Source organism: Vigna radiata, unplaced genomic scaffold (genome assembly GCF_000741045.1).
Source record: "Vigna radiata var. radiata cultivar VC1973A unplaced genomic scaffold, Vradiata_ver6 scaffold_299, whole genome shotgun sequence".
Classification (NCBI taxonomy): Eukaryota; Viridiplantae; Streptophyta; class Magnoliopsida; order Fabales; family Fabaceae; genus Vigna; species Vigna radiata.
The window spans coordinates 259,673-280,874 of NW_014542029.1; the positions used below are offsets into that span (position 1 = coordinate 259,673).

Here is a 21,202-nt window from a genome sequence, read left to right on the forward strand (position 1 = left end):
TAGATAAACCTAGAAGCAAAATTACTGTTCAAATGAACAGTAACCACTAACAGAATAATAAATGACTCAACAGAAATAACAAACACATTTTAATATCCTCCCCTCAAGCTGGTTGGTGGATGTTCACCATTCCAAGCTTGGGAATAATCGACTTAAATCGAGTGCGGTGAGGGAATTTTGTGAAGACATCAGCAAGCTGCTCTTCTGACCGAATAGGTAGTAAATGTAGAAATTTAGCTTGTATCTTCTCACGGACAACGTGACAATCCAATTCTATATGTTTGGTGCGCTCATGAAAACTTTGGTTTTGAGCTATGTGCCTCGCAGAGTTGTTGTCACAGTACAAGATAGCTGTGGCAATAGGCGTGACTTCGAGGTCTTTAAGTAGATAATGCAACCACTGCATCTCACAAACCGTAGCAGCAAGAGCCCTGTATTCTGCCTCTGTAGATGATCTTGAAACCGTACTCTGCTTCTTTGATCTCCAAGAGACGAGAGATTTTCCTAGGAAAATGCAATAACCTGTGGTTGATCTCCTTGTATTAGGGCAGGTGGCCTAGTCAGAGTCGTTGAATCCTTTTATTTGTATCTCCGAATCAGAAGCAAAGAAAAGTCCTTCAAATGGACTTGACTTGACATATCTAAGTATATGTTGCAAAGCTTGATAATGATGCTTGGTTGGTGCCTGCATAAACTGGCTCAAAAGGTTAACTGTAAAACATAGATCAGGTCTAGTGTTAGTAAGGTAGAAAAGTTTTCCTATTAGTCTCCGATAATCACTGGGATTATCCATGTAGTCCTCTGCCTTGTATAATGAGTTGTTGTTGCTCAAATACGGTGTAGAACTGGGTTTGCTTCCAAGCATCCCTGTTTCCTCAAGAATATCAAGTGCATATTTTCTTTGGCAAACGTGTATTCCTTTTCTAGACNTAGCAACTTCAAAACCAAGAAAATACTTAAGTTCTCCCAGGTCCTTAATGCGAAATTGATTGTGTAAAAGGGTTTTTACCAAACTGATTTCTTTCATTGAATTTCCTGCCAAGACAACATCATCAACATATACAAGTAAAGCTGTGAAGTCTGTGTCAGTTCTTTTGACAAATAAAGAGTGATCTGATTTAGACTGAGTGTATCCAGAAGAAACAAGAAATGTAGAAAGTTTATCAAACCACTGTCTACTGGCTTGTTTCAAGCCATATAAGGACTTGGTTAACTTACAAACTTGACCTTTATTATCAACATTTAAGCCTGGCGGAGGATCCATATACACATCTTCATTCAAGTCTCCATGGAGAAAGGCATTGTCTACATCAAGTTGATGTAGAAACCAATTTTTAGAAGNTGCAAGAGCAAGAAGCATTCTGACAGAGGTGAGTTTAGCAACAGGGGAAAATGTGTCTAGAAAATCTATACCCTCTTGTTGGGTATACCCTTTGGCTACCAACCTAGCCTTGTATCTTTCAACACTACCATCAGCTTTGTGTTTGATCTTATAGACCCACTTACACCCAATAGCTCTCTTTCCTAGAGGAAGTTGAGTCATGAACCAGGTTTTATTAGCTTGTAGAGCTTGAATTTCCTTTTGCATAACATTGATCCATTCTGGGTTGTTCCTGGCTTGTTCATAAGAACTGGGTTCTTTGTCATTAGTTATAGCAAGAGTATATTTTAAGTGCTTGTCAGATAGATTTTCGTAAGATAAAACATTTGTTATTGGGTAAGGAGTACTCAAACCATTTTTGACAGTCAAGTATGTAGATGGAGATTCATCTCCTTCCTGAACATAATTCTTCAAGTATTCTGGAGTTTTTCTAACCCTGCTAGACCTTCTGTGAACATTTTCTTGTTGTTGTTCTGTGGGATTTGTGTCTTCATTAGTGGAAGTATTGCTCTCTGTTGAGTTTCTACCATTTGAATTATTCTGATCAGGATTCTGGTTCTCTCTTTCATCCGCTGCAGATTCTTTCTCATTCCTGGAATTAATATTATCAAGGAAAAATATATTTTCTTCACCACAATTGCCACTATCCTTTTCTTTCTCACCGTTATCACTATCTTTCCCTTTTTGTTTATCCTTACATGGGAATACATTTTCATAGAAAACAACATTTCTGCTTATGATTATCTCTCTACTATTGATATCAAGAATTATATACCCTTTCATTCCACTCTTGTATCCTAGGAATATTCCTTTCCTAGCTCTCGGATCAAGCTTGCTCCTATTGTTTTCTAGAGTAGATGCAAAACAAAGGCATCCAAACACCTTTAGATCAAGATAGGTGGGTGAATCATTATACAAGAGTTCAAAAGGTGTTTTGTCATTGATAACAGGAGAAGGCAATCTATTTATTAAAAAAACAGCATGAGATAAAGCATAAGACCAATAGGTGTGAGGGATATTTGATTGAAAAATTAAACTACGAGTAACATTTAATATGTGTTGGTGTTTTCTTTCAACAACAGAATTTTGTTGTGGAGTTTCAACACAACTCCTTTGATGCTCTATCCCATTGGAATTGTAAGTAGCAAGGCAATTAAATTCAGGTCCGTTATCAGTCCTAATAATTTTAATTGTTTTGTTAAATTGAGTCTTGATTTTCATGATAAAAGCCTGCAAAAGATCTCAGGTTTGACCTTTGTTATTCATTAGAAAAGCCCAAGTGTGTCTACTATGGTCATCAACTATAGTAAGAAAATATCTATGCCCATGAATAGAAGGAGTAGAAATAGGACCCCAAATATCACAATGTATTAAATCAAAACAGTTAGTAGACAAAGTATTGCTCTTAGGAAAAGGTAATTTGTGTTGTTTAGCATAGTGGCAGATATCACAAGTATTGTCAGCAGAAATTTGAATATAGGGAACAACTTTACACAATTTCTCAACAACTTTATGTCCAGGATGACCTAGTCTACAGTGCCATAGGCTAACATTTTCATGTTCATAGGAAAAAATACAACTAGAAATCTGGTTATTTCCAAAAGACTGCAAGTGGTAGAGTCCATTGCTCACATTAGCATATCCAATCATCTTCAATGTAGCATTGTCCTGAATTTCACACATCTTAGACGAAAAGGTAAGGGTGCAGTTTATGTCTCTAGTTAGACTTTGAACAGATATGAGATTAAAAGTAAAGTCAGGTATATATAAAACATTAAAAATCACAAANTCCTTAGTAAAATAGATGGTCCCTGCATACTGGGCAGTAACTAAAGAGTTATTAGGCAGTTTTACAGATATGGGATTGATTTTATAAAAGGTGGTAAACTGACTTTTGTCATGGGTCACATGGTCTGTGGCCCCTGTGTCTATAATCCAAGAAGTCATACCTTGTGTGTCCTCTGTGTTGGCTTTCTGAATTTGACTAACACTGTGTGATGGACTATCAGCTTTGTCCAGCAGTTGCAGTATCTTTTGCATCTGTTCATGTGTGAATGGATTCTGAACAACATTTTGCTGATCAGCTTGTGCTCCTGAAGAGGCAGAGCAAGCATTTGCAGAGCCCCATTCTCTTTGTCCATGACCAGTCTCACTGTTTCCGTCATTTTTCTTGTACCATGGTGGAAACCCATGCTTAGAATAACACTCATCAATGGTATGATTCATCTTATGGCAGTGGGAACACTGTTTCCCATAATTGGGATTTCTTCCTCTTCCTCTTCCTTGGTTTCTGGGTGAATTTCCACGCCCATATGCTCTCCAATTCTGGTTGTTTTTCCATTGATTTTGTCTGTCAGTGGTGTTAGCCAGTATCTTGCCATCACCTTGATTATAATTTCCTTGCCTCTCTTGCTGTATAATAAGTGAAAACACTCGATTAATGCTGGGCAAAGGTTCCATTAGTAATATCTGAGTCTTGACAGTATTATAACACTCGTTCAAGCCTTTCAAAAAGCATATCACGTGCTCCATGTCCCTGTATTTATGTGAGGCCTTAGATAGATCACAACTGCAAGGAACTTTGCAGCTACAACTGGGAATAGGCCTAAGAAATTCCAACTCCTCCCACAGAATCTTCAAATCAGTAAAATATTGATTTATGCTTCGTTCACCTTGTTTTATAGAGTGAATCTCCTGAAGAAGGTCTGAAAACTTGAAATGATCCCCTTTTGAAAATCTCTCTTTTAATTCTTCCCACAGTTCTTGGGCATTCTCCACATAAATCACGCTCTCAGCTATTTGGGGTGAAAGTGTCTTGGTGATCCAAGATAATACCATCATGTTACTTCTCTCCCAAGAATCAAAAAGACTATCACTTCTTTGAGGCTTTGTGATCCCACCATCTATAAATTTGAGTTTGTTCTTTGAGAGAAGGGCTCTCCTCATGTTTCTACTCCAAGATGTGTAATTTGACTCGTTAAGAATCTGTGATATAAGGGAAGCGCCTGGGTTCTCCCCTGGATGCAGATAATAGGGACTGGTAGGATTATTAGTCTGATCCGTAGTCTCCATGAATGCAAGAATGGCGAAAGAAGCGAATGAGGAATCAAGATTTACTGATACGAGCAGCGGAAAACGCAGAACAGGTCCAAGACCTGCTCTGGTACCATAAAGAAATCAGTGGCCCAAACTTAAGGCCCAATAACGAGACTTAAGTCTCTTTTATGAAAGCTTCTTCACAATCAGAAAACGAGTGAGAACGTCGAGAGCTTCAAAGCTCGTGTGCTCTGCAAGGATGGTGCGTGACGAAGCCACTGGAATATCCGGTCCGATCAGTTCGACGGTGATGAAGGGTGTTCCGACGAGGTGGTTATCGGTGGTGGATCAAAAAGAGATCGGAAGAAAAGAAGATACACGGTAAAGGTATGTAATCTATATTTGAGAGAAAAGTAATTGTTGTATTATTTTCTTGATTTCTTCTTCTTCATCTTAGTTTCTGACGNTGGAAGCCCTTTTATAGGGTTCCAGTAACACCAAAACAGAAAAGCCCCAAATTAGATAAACCTAGAAGCAAAATTACTGTTCAAATGAACAGTAACCACTAACAGAATAATAAATGACTCAACAGAAATAACAAACACATTTTAATAGGAACATTTTCATCTAAACTATATAATAAAGAAATCTATATTATATATGTATTATTAGGAACAATTTTATTTATTCGTGTATCTTATCTTTTTGTTAGTATTGGATATAAAATCTCCTTTATATATTGTATTCATTTGATTGTCTTTACAGTTTGTCATATTTCAACAATTACCGGTAATAATTGCTAAATTTATTTGTATAATTCTTTTTATTAAATATATTATTTAATGACTATTATGTTAATATTGTAGGGATCTGATCAAGCCAACATGCCAAACAATGAAAATAATGAATATCAAAATTAGACATTGTTTTCCTATTTAGTAATGTAATGAACATCTGAGTTATATTTTTTGTATTTTAATTTAGTATTGAATATCTTTTTTTTTATATGTGAACAATTAGTTGTATAAATATATTATGTTGAACAATGTATATTTTATATATAATATTCATTTACATTATTTTATTTCATTGTCTGTTTGGTTAATAAAACTAATTTTATCATAATTCAATTTTTTTACAATAAAAAACTAAAAAAAAATTGTACACGTTTTCGGTAGTTTTTGCCTAGTTAATTTCTATGGTTTCTTCTAATCCCAATAAGTAATTATCTGTGTTTCTTTTAAAAATTATCGGTATTAGTAGGGGTTTTTAGAAAACCATCGGTATTAGCAAGGGTTTTTGGAAAATCGTTGATATTAGCGAGGTTTTTGGAAAATCGCCGGTATTAGCGGGGGTTTTGAGAAAACCGTCCACATTAGCGGTAGTTTTGAGAAAACCGTTGGTATTAGCGGTGGTTTTAAGAAAACTGCCGGTATTAATGGGGGTTCTTAGAAAACCGCTAGTAATTATTTAGCGACGAAGCTTTTCCCAGAGGTTTTTGTAACCACGGCTAAAGTACTTTCCAGGAGTTAAAATGTCGGAAATGAAAAAAATAACCCTAGTAAAAATATAAATTTTTGTAGTGATAGTACCTATAATCCTAAAATGAATGATAATTATTGAGTTAAAAATCGACAAGCATGATCTTCTTATCATATATAATTATTTATATTATGTTAGTTTATTGATGTCTTAATTTTTATTGGGATTAGTTATGTTTAATGTGACCTAGCCAAGGATTCCTAAATTAGTGATACTTTGATGTTTTCAAAATATTTGTATTTTTTTTTCTGTAACATATTTGTGATCTTTTGTTATGAGAAATGATGGATTTTATGAATTATAGTACATCTAAGTTTGTCCCGTTTTCATTTTGTCATATCTACCCACAATAAGATAAAGAACAAGATAATTAACCAATACAGGACAAATCAACAATAATGACTAAATTCATCAAGTTTCTTTTTCTATTTGTCAATTGTTTCTTCATATAATTGTGTTGGGCCAAGAGACATATCTTTCTGTTGTCGTCTTTCTTATTTTTTGAACTCCGAATCTCCTACTTCAAATTGTTCCAATCTAGGTCGAGTGGGAGGGTATCTGCAAAAGACACTTCGAAACTCAAGTCAGTGACTTTGTGTGATACTAGTGATAACATTCAATAAAGTATAAATACTCAGGATTGGTTCAAAGCTGCTTACCTTTGCGGCTAACCTTCTATTTATAAGTTATTTTATGGACCTTAAACTGTCATAGGTCTACCAAAATGATCTTACCTTTATTTTCGGTCTCTTACTAACAACTTCCTTAGCCTACAATCAATTATCAATATCTTTAATCATTATGTTATTAGTTTATTAACTTGTTTTATTTGCTCAATCCATTGGGTCAATAACAATATCTTGAGTGCTGGCCCAATTATGACCTAAAATAATATCTTCGAACGCTGGTTCAGTCCAATCATCAATAACTTAAGTGTCGACGAAACATTTAACCTGCTTGACCGTCGACAAAAAAACAAACCGGACGATTACAATTGTTAACCACTCAGCCTATACTCTATACCAAACATAATATGACATTTACCCCAAAATAATTGACTATAACAAAATTATTTGCTAGTAGTATGAGATGACAATATTATAAGAACGATAGAACTGGTCACATAAGCTTTCACAAATAAAATACATAATATTTTATTCATCTTTTTTAATAATTAGTGGGACTCACAATACTTTTAAAAAAAATTGAAAATATATTTTTTATGAATTTCATAAAAAGTAATAAAAAAACGTAGAAAATATTCAAATTTCTAATAGTAATTATTTTCATACAATATTTTATTACTAAATGAAAATAAATAAAATTAATTATTATTGATGTAAACCATTAAATTGTATTAATTAGGACTGTTTCAATTTCGTTACGAAAAATTAACCAACTTGGTATACAAAAATAAAGATATTACAAAAATTAACCAACTTGTTAAATTCATTTTTGGATAACTTTCTTAACTTTTTTATCTTTCAAATTTTAATTTTTATTAGAAATATTATCTTTATCTTTAGTTAGTATTTTAGGTTAAATTCATATTTTTTCTATTATAAAATAGATAATCCTATGTATATAGTGGAGATTAATATTATATATAGTTTTCACGATATTCCATGTGGTACCATAGTCAGGATCTTTTGAGAAAAAAAAAATTATGTTGCCTCTATCACTATAACTGTCGCTAAGCTGGCGGCTTTGTCTATCCTTACTAGCGACGCCGTTATCTACCATCATCATCTACCCCTGTCATTACTGGAGTTTCAATTTTGACCAATGATCATATGGTTTTGATTGTCTCAACCAAGTGACCACCATGTTGTCCACAACGCCTTCATCGGAGCTCCTATGCTTTTCAACACCTTTTGAAGTTATGGGTGCTCCCTTTTTGTTGTGTGTGTGGCATGTCTCGTTTCCTTTTAGGCAGCAATTTAGAGCATCAATGTCGCTTTTTGTCCTCTTTCAGGTTTGTCATGCTTGGTCACACGTCCCGTCTCTTCTCAAACTGCTATTCAGAGTATCGATGTTTGTCTTTTTCCTTTCTCAAGTGCTTGATTGGAGAATCTTGACATTTTAAGGTTTCTCTCCCTTGTTCATTCGTGGCTTCTTCTATTGTTGTCTCCTTAAAACTGCCATCTATTACCATCGGATTTGACTTGTCCATATATTCTTTTTCTCCTGTGGCAAAGATGACTTTTATGTTAGCTTATTTATAGTTGTGATGGTTCTTGAACAATGACCTCTTTATCCACTGGATGTCAACAATGCATTCTTCAATAACTATTTGAAAGAAGAGATTTATATGAAGCAATCTTCCAAATTTGTTGCTTAGGTTGCTATTTCATTTTTATGTGGTATTCGTAAATTATTAACAATTTAATGTCACTTGAGTGTAGAAACATATATTTTCACTAAATCTTTATTGTTTATGTTAATAAAAAATTTGATACATAAAACTTGTATGCACAAATTTGAGAAGGAGTGTTACATATTTTATCTTTATCCTTTTTTTTTATCTCTTATGTTTAATTACTTTGTTATTATTTTTTTGTACTTAATCCATATTTCAAAATAGAGGACCAGAAATTATTCTCATATACAATTTTCATTATAATTCAACAACATCGAACTCTTTCATAAGAATGAATTTGATGGTTTGTTTCTTCATATAATATTGTGAAAATTTAAAATGAAAATTCACAAGTCTTCGNAGTCAATTGACATTGGAATGAAATTATTGTCCTAAAAAAAGGGTCCGATGATTGATTTATTCCACAACCACCAAATTTGGTTCATACTATAAAAGCAACAGCATTTCATTTGGTAGCAATTTCTAAGTAGATGCTACGTAATTTATAGTGTATTCTACGCATCAGATAAATTAAGTTATAGTGATTAAAACATACCTTTTATCATATGGGTACATTTCCTAACAAATAAACTGTGGAAATAATTTATCTTTTTGTTTAATATATAAGTAGAGCACCTTATTCTTCACTTTCCGACTCATGTTTGCTTAGTCATTATGGCTTCTTATATATATATATATATATATTATAGCTTTGTAACACATCATATGTAAAAGCATGGAAAATAGGTGTTTGTATTCTGTGGACTTTAAGTTTAGTAACACAAGACGTCTTTGATGGTTTATTTATTTTTATATAAAAGTGTCTTTTAGGAATTGTAAGTTACCTTTCTTTCTCAAGTCTTCCGATAAGTCGATTGACTGGAATATAACTTTTGCCCTAAAAAAGTTCTCACCATTGATTTATTCCACAACTGCCAAATTTGTGTTCATACTATAAATCCAAGTTCTTTTGATTTGATAGAAATTTCATTGTGGATGCTATGTAATTTATAGTTTATTTTATTCATTGTGAAAATTTAATAGATATTGTGATTAAAAAAATATAATCTACAAATTTTATTTGCATTAATTGAAATGCATACTTAATATATACTATAAAAGAATTTAAATGTGTTAGCTAGGGAAGGAAATAAGGATAACTGAAAAAGAGGCAAGGAAAAAACGAATGTTGTAGTAAAGACAAAGAAAACTAAGCAAAAATACTACAGAAATGAAAGTGTAGGTATAAAAATAGTACTATGTTATATGCTTTTAGTCCTTTTAAATTTGGATTTCTCTAAATGAGTTACTTCTCCAAAGGTATATAATAGGTTTTGTTCGGATGCTATGTGATGTAAGATTATTGGATGTATTAGAACATAAGTTTCTGAGTCGAAGTTCAAGGTGTATTTGAGATATTGTCTATTTTGGAACCTGTAATTCTGTCATAATTTTGTCTTTAAAAAATGTTTCAGAGAGTAGAAGAAGAAAAAAGTTTTCAAATTGTCTTTGATTTTGATTCCTAAACGATATGAGACTATTAGATATACCAAAACAAATTTGTTTTGGCTTGTATTGTATGGATCTTGTTATGAACATTGTGAATCTCATGTAGAGGAGGTCTATGTATATACATATTACATAAAAGGGTTGGAGCACTCAAAATACTTAAATATATGTATTCTTTGTTAATAAAAAATAACAACATAAGAAAATTATCAAAGAAGTTAATTAGTAGTTTTTTTTATTAAATATGATTTTTCATATATCATTCACTGGACTTATATGCATGCATGGAGGACTAAAATTTCATCATGAAACTAAGAAACTGTTTTTCAACTTATAGGTGGTTTGGAGATAATTATCATTAGTCAATTGGCGGTTGTCACATTGATTTAGGAAAAGGTCACATTTTTATCTTTCAAGCCTTTGTAGCAAAGTTGAAGAATGTGTTTTCAGTAATAACTAATAACTCAATTTGGGATTTAACTCCAGTTCCCCGTAATTGCAATAAGAGAATTGTTATACAGAAATAAAAAAGCAAATTAACTGAAAACAATAATAAAAAAAGAAGAAAAGACCAAAACACACGAAAGTTAATAAGGGTCAATTAAAATATTAATGAACTTTAATCATGTCTGAAAAAAATTACTATTTGAAAATAAGTTTTGCAATTAAAGAAGTCCATAAATAAACTTCAGATATTACAATTCAATTGTAACTTTTTATCACCTTGATGAAATTGTCAATACAAAAAATGTTAAATTATAGATGAAATTTTATTAACATAAAAAGTGTCCACAAAACAAAATTTATTGATAAATTTTAGAATCATAACTACAATACATATTTTCTTTAATAATAGATTCATCACTGAAATCTATGAGCAATATCAGTTGATAAATTAAATTTTTTATTATAAATAAAAATATTTGTTGGTGATGAATCAATTGATAATAGATAAAAATTTATTGGTAATTTATAATATTTATTAGTGACAAATATTTTCGTTTGTAAAATAAGTGTTAAAGTTTTCACATTGTTAGATTTTGATCATGACATGTTAAAATTCCCTCATAGTTCAATTCTTTTAAAATTTGTTGGTAAAGAAGAAAAGTGAAGAAGAAAGAAAAAAAAGGAGAAGAATGACACAGAGGAAAAGGAGGAGGAAGAGGAGGGAGAAACAGTACTTGGCTACAGTGGAAGGGAAGGTGACAATGATGGAGGTGATGGTAGCGGTGAAGGCAACAACAGTAGTGTCGATGACGAAAGGGTGAAGAGGAGAGGATGAAGAGAAAAAGAGAAGAATAAGAGTAAGAAGAGGAAGAAAAGAAAAAAAAAAAAAACCAAATTACAATATTTAGTAACAAATAATTATTAACAGATTTTGACTATTAGTAATCACCAACAAGTAATTACCCGTAGACTTTGACAGTGATAATTATTAACGAATTTTCTTATTTGTCCTTAAAATTTATCAACAACCATTTTGTTGACTAAATTTGAAAGTCGATAAGCCGTTAATTTTTATGTACAGATAAATATGGTGATTATTGATGAATTTTACACATTGATAATTTCTTTTCTTATAATGTATGAAAATAAATTCTATAAGAAGAATATTTTTTTATCAAAAGTTGAAGTATATAAATATCTTTAAAATATAGTAGAATGTCTTCCATTTGAAAAGATATTGTTTGAAAAATTACATAGGCTTATGTTTTCTATTATAGCTTGTTTTAGGATTGAACAGGAGTATATGATGTCTCAAATACACTTAGGTAAGAATTCAACTCTGTTGTAAATAACACTGCAAAAATAATAAACTTTATTGGCAGTATTTTACCTACGGTTTTAATAATCCCAAATATTTTTCAGTGATTTTATTGAAAACCTCTGTTAATATTAAATACATTTATTTGTTTTCAATTATTTTTTGAATAAAACTGTCAGTAACTTAAAATAATTTAAATTTCTATCGTCTCTTATTTTCCCAAACTAAAAAATCCTCAATTTTCAAGCACCGTTTCTTCATTTTCTCAAACCTTAAAATCTTCAATCTTCTTGATCACACCTCTTCATTTTTTCCTATACAGAAGATCCATAGGCAGAAGAACTGCTCTAGGCTAAAGACTCCAAAATCAATGATTCATTAAACGGGAAAGTTATGAAAAAGGAGGACGCGAGAAAGAAGGATAGTTGATAGTTTATTTCTTCATATAACATTGTGAAAATTTAAAATGAAATTCACAATTCATCGAAGTCAATTGACATTGGAATAAAATTATTGTCCGATGATTGATTTATTGCACAACTTCCAAATTTGTCTCATACTACAAAAGCAACAGCATTTCATTTGGTAGCAATTTCGGAGTAGATGCTACGTAATTTACACTTTATTCTATGCATCAGAGAAGTTAAGTTATAGTGATTAAAAAATGCCACGACCAACGACTCAGAATGAAGGATGGGAAAGCAGTGCAGAAGAGTAAGAAGAATAGGTAATTAAGGAGTATAAATAAGGGTACTGGAAGTGCTAAATTCACAACACATATCAATCTAATTCTATACTATTCACTGTCTTTATTTCATGATCATGAATATTCTGAAAGTGATGATGTTTATGTTTGTGGTGAGTGTGGTGTTACAGGTTGCTCATGGACAATGCATTCCAAAGGAGAGGAAAGCACTCTTTCAATTCAAGGCTGCCATTGTCGATCACAGCGGCATGCTCTCCTCTTGGACCACTCCCCACTGCTGCCAATGGGAGGGGATTCGGTGCAACAACCTCACCGCCCATATTATAAGCCTCGACCTTCATGGAGAAGTTCATTATGAATATTTTTCTCGTGGCAATTATGAAGTCTCTCAACGTTATATCAGCGGAGTGATTCACAAGTCCTTGATGAAGTTGTCACAATTGAAGTATTTGAACCTCAGTTCCAATGCTTTTCGAGGTACTCAAATTCCAGACTTTCTTGCTTCTCTAAGAAACTTGAGATACCTTGATCTGTCTTCATCTCTTTTTGGTGGAAAAATTCCAAGCCAGTTAGGTTCTCTTTCTCGTTTAAAATACTTGAATCTTGCTTTCAATTATTATTTGAAGGGTTCAATCCCTCCGCAACTTGGAAATCTTCCTCAATTGCAGTATCTTGATCTCGGAGGCAATATTTTAGAAGGAAATTTACCATCCCAGCTTGGAAATCTCTCCCAGTTGCAGTATCTTGATCTTGAAGACAATTTTTTTGAAGGAAGTGTGCCATCTCAGCTTGGAAATCTATTCCAGTTACAGTATCTTGATCTCAGTCTCAACTCTTTTGAAGGATACATACCATCCCAACTTGGAAACCTTTCAAATCTGCATGAACTTTATCTTGGTGGTCTCACTGTTGTCAGTGGTGATCACTGGCTATCTAATCTTTTTTCCTTAACCCATCTTTCCTTGGATTTCATATTTAACTTTAACAGTTCTCCTGGCTCGCTTCGAATGATCGCTAAGCTACCAAAAATAAGAGAACTGAGTTTAATTAATTGTGGTCTTTCCGATCATTTTCTCCTTTCACTCAACCCTTCCAACTTCAATTTTTCTGCTTCCCTTTCCGTTCTTGATCTTTCTCACAACTCGTTCACGCAATCAACGATATTCCAGTGGCTGTCAAACACCACTTCCAACCTTGTTGAGATTGAGCTTCGAGGTAACCTCTTGAAGGGTTCCACCTCAAATCATTTTGGCTTGACCATGAATTCGCTTGAGCGCCTTGACGTCTCCCATAATATGCTCAAGGGTGAGGATATGAAATCATTCATGAACATATGCACCCTTCGTTCTTTATACATGTCTAAAAACAATATAAATGAAGACCTTTCGTCAATTCTTCATAATTTCTCCAGTGGTTGTGCTAGATATTCACTACAAGAGTTGAGCTTGACATATAATCAGATCACAGGCTCCATACCTGACCTTTCAGGATTCTCATCTTTAAAATCATTGGATCTTTCTAACAATAAATTGAGTGGGAAAATACCTGAAGGCATCAGATTGCCATCTCAAATGGAGCAGTTTTCAATTGGGTCTAACTTATTAGAAGGTGGTGTTCCAAAATCGTTTGGGAGCACATGTAGTTTGCAGTCGTTGGATTTGTCTGACAATAAATTGAGTGAAGATCTGACAATCATATTTCATCATTTGTCTGACTGTTCTAGATACTCATTGCGCGAACTATATCTCAATGAAAATAAATTCAATGGAACAGTACCTGATTTCTCAATATTTTTGAAGCTGGAAATGTTGGATCTATCAGGAAATCAATTAAAGGATGGAGTTCCAAAATTGATTTACAATGCTAGTGTTTTGCGTTTATTGGACCTATCCAATAATAGTTTGACTGAAAATCTTCCAGCAATGATACATCACCTGTGCCAATATGCTAGATACTCATTGCAACGTTTAGATCTGAGCATGAATCAAATTAGCGGAACTTTGCCCAACACCCTCTCCATGTTCTCATCATTAAAAAGGTTATACCTTGATAGTAACAAACTAAATGGGACAATTTCTGAAGATCTCCGATTTCCAACAGAACTTGAAGTTCTCCATGTGATGTCAAACTCTTTGAAANGTGTGATTACTGACTCTCATTTTTCTAATATGTCAAAGTTAAGGACACTGGTGTTATCAGATAACTTGTTGACGGTAAAATTTAGTCAAAATTTGGATCCATCTTTTCAATTGACTAATATTGCATTCAGATCTTGCAAACTAGGTCCATTATTATTTCCCAAATGGCTAGAAAAACAAAACGAACTTAGAAGCCTTGACATTTCAAATAGTGGAATATCAGACACTCTTCCAAAATGGTTTTGGGCTAAATTTGCATTGCAAGAGAGGATAAATATCGATATTTCATGTAACAATATACAAGGTGTGATTCCAAATTTGTCANTAGAGAATCGTTTTGATTCTCTCAGTCTTGCATCAAATCAATTTGAAGGATCTGTTCCACTATTTTTACGAGACTCAATTTATCTTGATCTATCCAATAATAAATTTACAGAATGTCATTGGTTTTTATGTTCTAGCGGTGTAGCTGGAACTTTATATCAATTAGATCTTTCAAATAATAATTTTTCTGGACAAATTCCAAATTGTTGGACTCATTTCAAGTCATTGGCTTATTTAAATATGAGTCAAAATAAATTTTCAAGAAAGATTCCTTCTTCAATGGGATCACTCCTTCAACTTCAAGTTTTGTTACTGAGAAGCAATAACTTAACAGGTGAAATCCCTTCCTCCTTAAAGAATTGCACAAAGTTAGTGATGGTAGATATGGCAGAAAATAAATTATCAGGATCTATCCCAAAATGGATTGGAGGNAAATTCCTAGAGTTNCAATTTTTAAGTTTAAGAAGCAATTACTTCTATGGAAGCTTACCATTGGAAATTTGTTATCTAAAAAGCATTCAACTCTTGGATCTCTCGTTAAACAATCTATCTGGTCAAATTCCTAAATGCATAAAAAACTTCTCCTCAATGACTCAAGTGACTTCTTTCAGAGATTATGAGGATCATTGGTATTTGGCCAACACCACCTACGTCGAAATTATTTCATACAATTTGAATGCAGTTTTGATGTGGAAAGGTTCAGATCAAATGTTTACAAATAATGGATTATCACTTTTGAAAAGCATTGATCTCTCAAACAATCTATTTTCAGGAGAAATTCCAAAAGAAGTGGAGGACTTNATTGGTTTGATTTCACTGAATTTATCAAGAAACAATTTGACGGGAAAAATTCCATCAAATATTGGAAAGTTAACATCACTTGAATTTCTTGATTTGTCAAGAAACCAACTTGTTGGTTCAATTCCTTCAAGTCTTGCTCAAATTGATCGACTCACTACATTAGATTTGTCACACAATTATTTATCTGGAAAAATTCCAATTGGCACACAATTACAGAGTTTTGATGCATCGAAATATGAAGATAATGTTGATCTTTGTGGACCACCATTAAAGAAATTGTGCATTGATGGAGTGCCAAGAAAAGAGCCAATTGTTAAATTACAAGAGAATAATGACAATTTGATTTTCAATCGAGAATATTATATAAGTATGGCAATTGGATTTATTATAAGTTTTTGGGGAGTGTTTGGCTCAATTGTAGTAATACGTTCTTGGCGTCATGCATATTTTAAGTTCTTAAGTAATTTATCAGACACTCTTCATAATGTGGCACCATTGGAAATTTTCAAGAGGTGGATCAGAATATAACAGGTAATATTATTTCAGTCTTGTTTTACAAACTTGATTTTTCTTTGCTTTACCACTACTACTTTTTTTTAATTATTATTATTATCATCGAGGTTAAATATATTTTTCATTTCATGTTATTATAAAAAATTGTTTCATTCTTAAACTAAATTATAAAACATTTAGTTTATGAAAGTAATATATAAAACATCCTCATTAAGAAACGAGGTGGAATGTTTCTCAATGACAAATAATGAAGTTCTCACCTGTAGTTTGTTAGAAATATGTTTTACAGGAATTTCCCAAAGTATAAGGATAACATATTTAATAATTTAGTTTAACAACTAAACACATTTTTTTTATATAGTTTAGGAACCAAAACGATATTTAACATTTCTTCTTATTTTTNTTCTTTTATTATTTTAAAGGTTAAATAAGTTTAAAATTTTTAAATCTAGACACGAAATTGGAATTTCTCCTTACTTCAATCATGGATACATTTTGGTCCCAACATTAAATGAATATAATTCTCATAACACAACTAGTTTAAATTTTTTGACATGTCAAATGTGATTAAAAAGACTATAATAATTATTTTTCAAGTTTGAAGACCAATGATGATTAAAAAGACTATAATAATTATTATAATAATTAAAAACAATGATGAATTCTAATTGTGGGTCAAGTTTAAAGAAAAAAAAATACATTTAACCCTTATTTTAATTAATACTTTTCACAAACCTTAGTTTTTCTTTTNAAAACGTTATTGAACATACATATCTTATAATAGGAATTGCATTTCCTATGATATAAAGATTAATATTAAAGACATTGTCGTGTTAAATTTTCATTTTGGTTTGCTTTTCTTAATATAAAAATAATTATCAAACATATAATTATTGTAAATTAAATCTCAAAAATAAGAAAAGTAACTAAAAGATTTTAAATTTAAACATGTTTTTTCCCTTCTATGTGTATTCATCCATAATATTATTTTTTTCCTTATCCATTGTTTTTCGTATTTTTGTATTTCTTGATGGCTGTTCGTGACTTTGCTAATTTGACATATCACCATTTAATAGAAAAGATGTGACAAAATAAAGCACTTTGATGAACGTAAAGAGAAAATTTAAAATATTTTGATAGAAGAAATCCGTAAATATTTTAGAAATAACTTAACAGAACAAGAAAACATATAGAAAGATTTAGGAACTATTTAATGAGAGACCAAATAAAAATCATAATGTATTTCAAATATAATAAAGCACATTTAATGCCAAACTTTGTATAAACATAAATGGTTGCAAATACAAATATTCTTTTTATTAATACAGATACATAACATCACATTTTAATTTTTCATTCACTATTTATTTTTTATCTTTATAAAATGATTCATACTTTCTCATAGAATAACGATTACAAAATGTTATGGTAAAATCATTTTTTTATTAGACAAAAAGAAACTGCTTGAAAGATTAAGGAAGTAATTATAAATAAGAATATTTCTTCAAGACTAGAATTAATGTCTATGGATAGAATAAAATAAAGATCTTAGTATAGAACATAGTTTCAGCCTCTTTATTTTTGTACTCTTTCGATCATGGCTCAAAATTATTGTATCATTCTCATAATAAGTTGTTTCTTTTGTAAGTTTAAACATTGAAATATTTGTGGCATGGATGATAGATATTATTTCTATAAATAGATATTTTTTATATAGTAAATGAGTTGTAAGTCAAGCAAAAAATCTCGAATCTAAATCTTGATAATTTCTAATCTCTATTTGTCTTTTGCAAATAATTTTTTATTTGTTTTGCTAATCATATCAGATAATTATTTTTTGACAAATGACTTTTTTTTAAAAAAAGTATTTGATAAATCGAAAGAATTTAATTAGCATTCAATTCACTTCAATTATTTGAGCTTTCTATTCCTTTGCCTTTTAATATTTGAGTTTTATTTGGGTTTCTTATCTTTTCTATTGCTTCTATTTTTCGGCAAATTAATATTATTTGTTTAATTTTTGGCATAGGAAATCTGGATTATAGATGTGAAGTAGTGTATGTGGAAAGGACATCAAGAACAGATAAAAGAGCTAGTTCTGAAGAAAAGCCAATTGAATTTGAGGAAGGTTTCTATATGTTTATTTTCTTTAAAATTTTCTTTCTTTTTTTTTGTTTTTTATATTTTGTATTTGTTGTTGAACTCCTTTGTTGCGATGTTCATTTGCCTTTTTCTAAATACTTTGTTATATCAGCTTCTGTTTCAGCTTCCTGTATATAGGAAACTTTTCTGTATGTCGTGAGTTAGTGAAATATATGTTGAGAGAAGTTTGTTTTCTATCTCATCTTCGTTCCTGTTATATGTTGTTACGTGCATGAACTTCTCCTCCTCACAACNTTTTCTTCNTTTGCTGCNATGAAGTTTGANGCNGATATCATCAGTTACCATATTCAATATTCTTTGGCTATCCAGTAAGAAAAACAGCTTAAAGGTGATGTTTTTTTTTTTAAGAATAATCTGATTATTGATACGTTTAAAAGTGCAACAACATTCAAATATATAAAAGGAGAGGAAGAGAAACAAATAAAAAACAGAAACATGACCATCAGAGCTCTAAACTAAACAAGTAGATAGTCTCATCATCAGATGAACAAACCATCTAAAATGTTCTTTTGATTATGTAAGAATAACAGTCGTTATGTATTTTTTCCTTTCTACCTTGTCTCTTGCATGCAATTAAGAGGGTTCATATGTTAATTAATTTAATGTTATTTATTTTAGTACAATTTTACCTTAAAGGGTAAACTGGTTGAAATTTAATTCATGAAAGTGAAAGTTCACTGTTTGAATTATTATTTGTTTGAATTTCATTAAAGTGAAAGTTATATTATTTGTTGAAGAATTCATAAATGCAAAACTTTAATTTATTTTATCATTTTTTAAATAACCTCTTTCAATTATTAACCTTTTAGAAATTCATTTTGATATAAAAGTTAATTGCAATAATAAATGTACAGATGCTCTTTATCCAACACCATCTACGTCGAATCTATTTCATACAATTTGAATGCTGATGTGGAAAGGTTCAGATCAAATATTCACAAGCGGTGAATTATTACTTACTTTTATGTAAAACAACTGATATCAGTCAAATTGTTTTCTGTTACTATAGTTTGACCGAGATGCACATTGGTTTCTTTTATATACGTTACTTGTACTCTCTTATTCGTTGGTTAATAATAAGTATTTTATTCACTATTCTTTCTACTATTGCACTCTCTCTACTACAACACCATCATCCTACGTTAACAGTGGTATCAGAGTTATAGGTTTCAAAAAACTGGTGGAATTTGGGTGACGTTCAAAGAGTGGCGTGATTGCTAGATTAATCCACAACAATCTTTCGATCTTTGACGGCAAAGATTATGACGACTGGTGCGTGCAGATGGAGGCTATTCTAGGGTTCCAAGAAGTTGACGAAGTGGTAAAGATGGGACTCCAAGAACCTTAAAAGGATGATATAGAAGCGGTGAAGAAGCTGTATAAAGAAAACAGACGCCTTGATTTGTAAGGCGAGGATGTTGTTGCACCAATGCATTTCTCCTACGATCTTCCAAAAGGTCTTCAAAGCCACCACAGCCAAAGAAGTGTGGGATATCCTACAAGATGGGTATGGAAACTCTGGCAAGGTGAAAAAGATACTCTGCCAATGTAATCTTTTGATACCCTCTTTTATTGAAACTCTTGATTATTTATATGGTCTCCATATGTTTTGATTGATAATTGTTGGGTTATCATCTGTGCTTAAGGCCTTTATCGTTTAACTCATTCGGTAACTAATGTTTGTCTTTATTGATATGGGGGACGTACGGTAATGACATGAATTGGTGAGTAATTCCTTGATTTTGCAATACCACCTAGGGATAGGGGGTAGGACGATCAATTGCTTTTAACTTCCGTTTATAATGTTGTATTAATTGCTAGGGGAGGCTAGGGATAGCAAGCCAGTGATTAATATTAGGCTCTTTTCGCCGAGGGATCGGGTTAAGGGNAGGCTAAGAAAGTNGCATAACAATTAATTNATCAAACTAATATTCAAGAGGAGTAGGTAAGAGANAGNGGATTAGATGAAATTGTAAACCCCCATCAACATCCATTCATCCATTGTTTTCTTTTGTCAATTTAATCAACTTTATTTTGCATGTTAATATTTTTGTTCTTAACTCCAATTTATTAATTTTTATTTTCAAGTCTTATTATTTTAATTCAAATGAACGAGAAAGCCTTTCGAGTCTCTTGGGAAAATGATATTTGGTCTTACCATTTATATTACTTGTACGATTTGGTACGCTTGCCAATTTGTTAACACTATGCCATGTTCTTCACAAAATTTTTCAAAGAATTCATTTTCAAATTCACCACCGTGATCACTTCTTAATGTTTTGATTTTCAAATATTTCTCATTTTGAATGCGTTTTGCAAAAGATTTAAAAGCTTTAAAAACTTCACTTTTCAAAGTTAAAAAGAAAGTCCAAGTAAATCTAGAATAATCATCAACAATTACAAGAGCATAGTAATTTCCACCAAAACTTTTAATTCTAGATGGACCAAACAAGTCCATATGCAAAAGTTCTAAAGGTTTTGATGTTGAAATCATGCTTTTAGATGAAAATGAAGATTTGGTTTGTTTACCTTTTTGACATGCAGAACATAATTTGTCTTTCTCAAATTTCAGTTTAGGCAAACCAATTACAAGATCTTTAGAAATTAATTTATTCAAATGTTGCATGTGAATATGTGCAGCTTTTTTATGCCATAGCCAAGGATTTTCTTCTTTAGCAACTAAGCATGTTATACTATGACTAGATGCACTTTCAATATCAATCAAATATATGTTGTTATGTCTAACACCTTGCAAAGCAATATTAGTAAAATCTTTAAAATAAACGGTGCATTTATCACTTTCAAATGTTACCTTGAGACCTTTGTCACATAAATGACTTATGCTTAGGAGGTTATGCTTGAGGCCTTCAACGTATAAGACACCTCTTATAGTCAATGTGTTTCCTCCTCCAATGTCTCCGGTTCCCATGATTCTACCTTTGTTGTTATCCCCATAAGTCACAAA

The 21,202-nt window shown here is 31.7% G+C and overlaps 1 protein-coding gene across 1 annotated transcript; it reads left to right on the plus strand.

Annotated features, from left to right (window-relative positions):
* Positions 1 to 4,463: 4,463 nt before the first annotated feature.
* LOC106778975 (receptor-like protein 12) lies at positions 4,464 to 16,089 on the plus strand. The gene is made up of 3 exons (XM_014666984.1): positions 4,464 to 4,544; positions 4,718 to 4,804; positions 12,469 to 16,089. The coding sequence occupies exons 1-3, from the start codon at positions 4,464 to 4,466 to the stop codon at positions 16,087 to 16,089; spliced, it is 3,789 nt and encodes a 1,262-aa protein (XP_014522470.1).
* Positions 16,090 to 21,202: the final 5,113 nt, after the last annotated feature.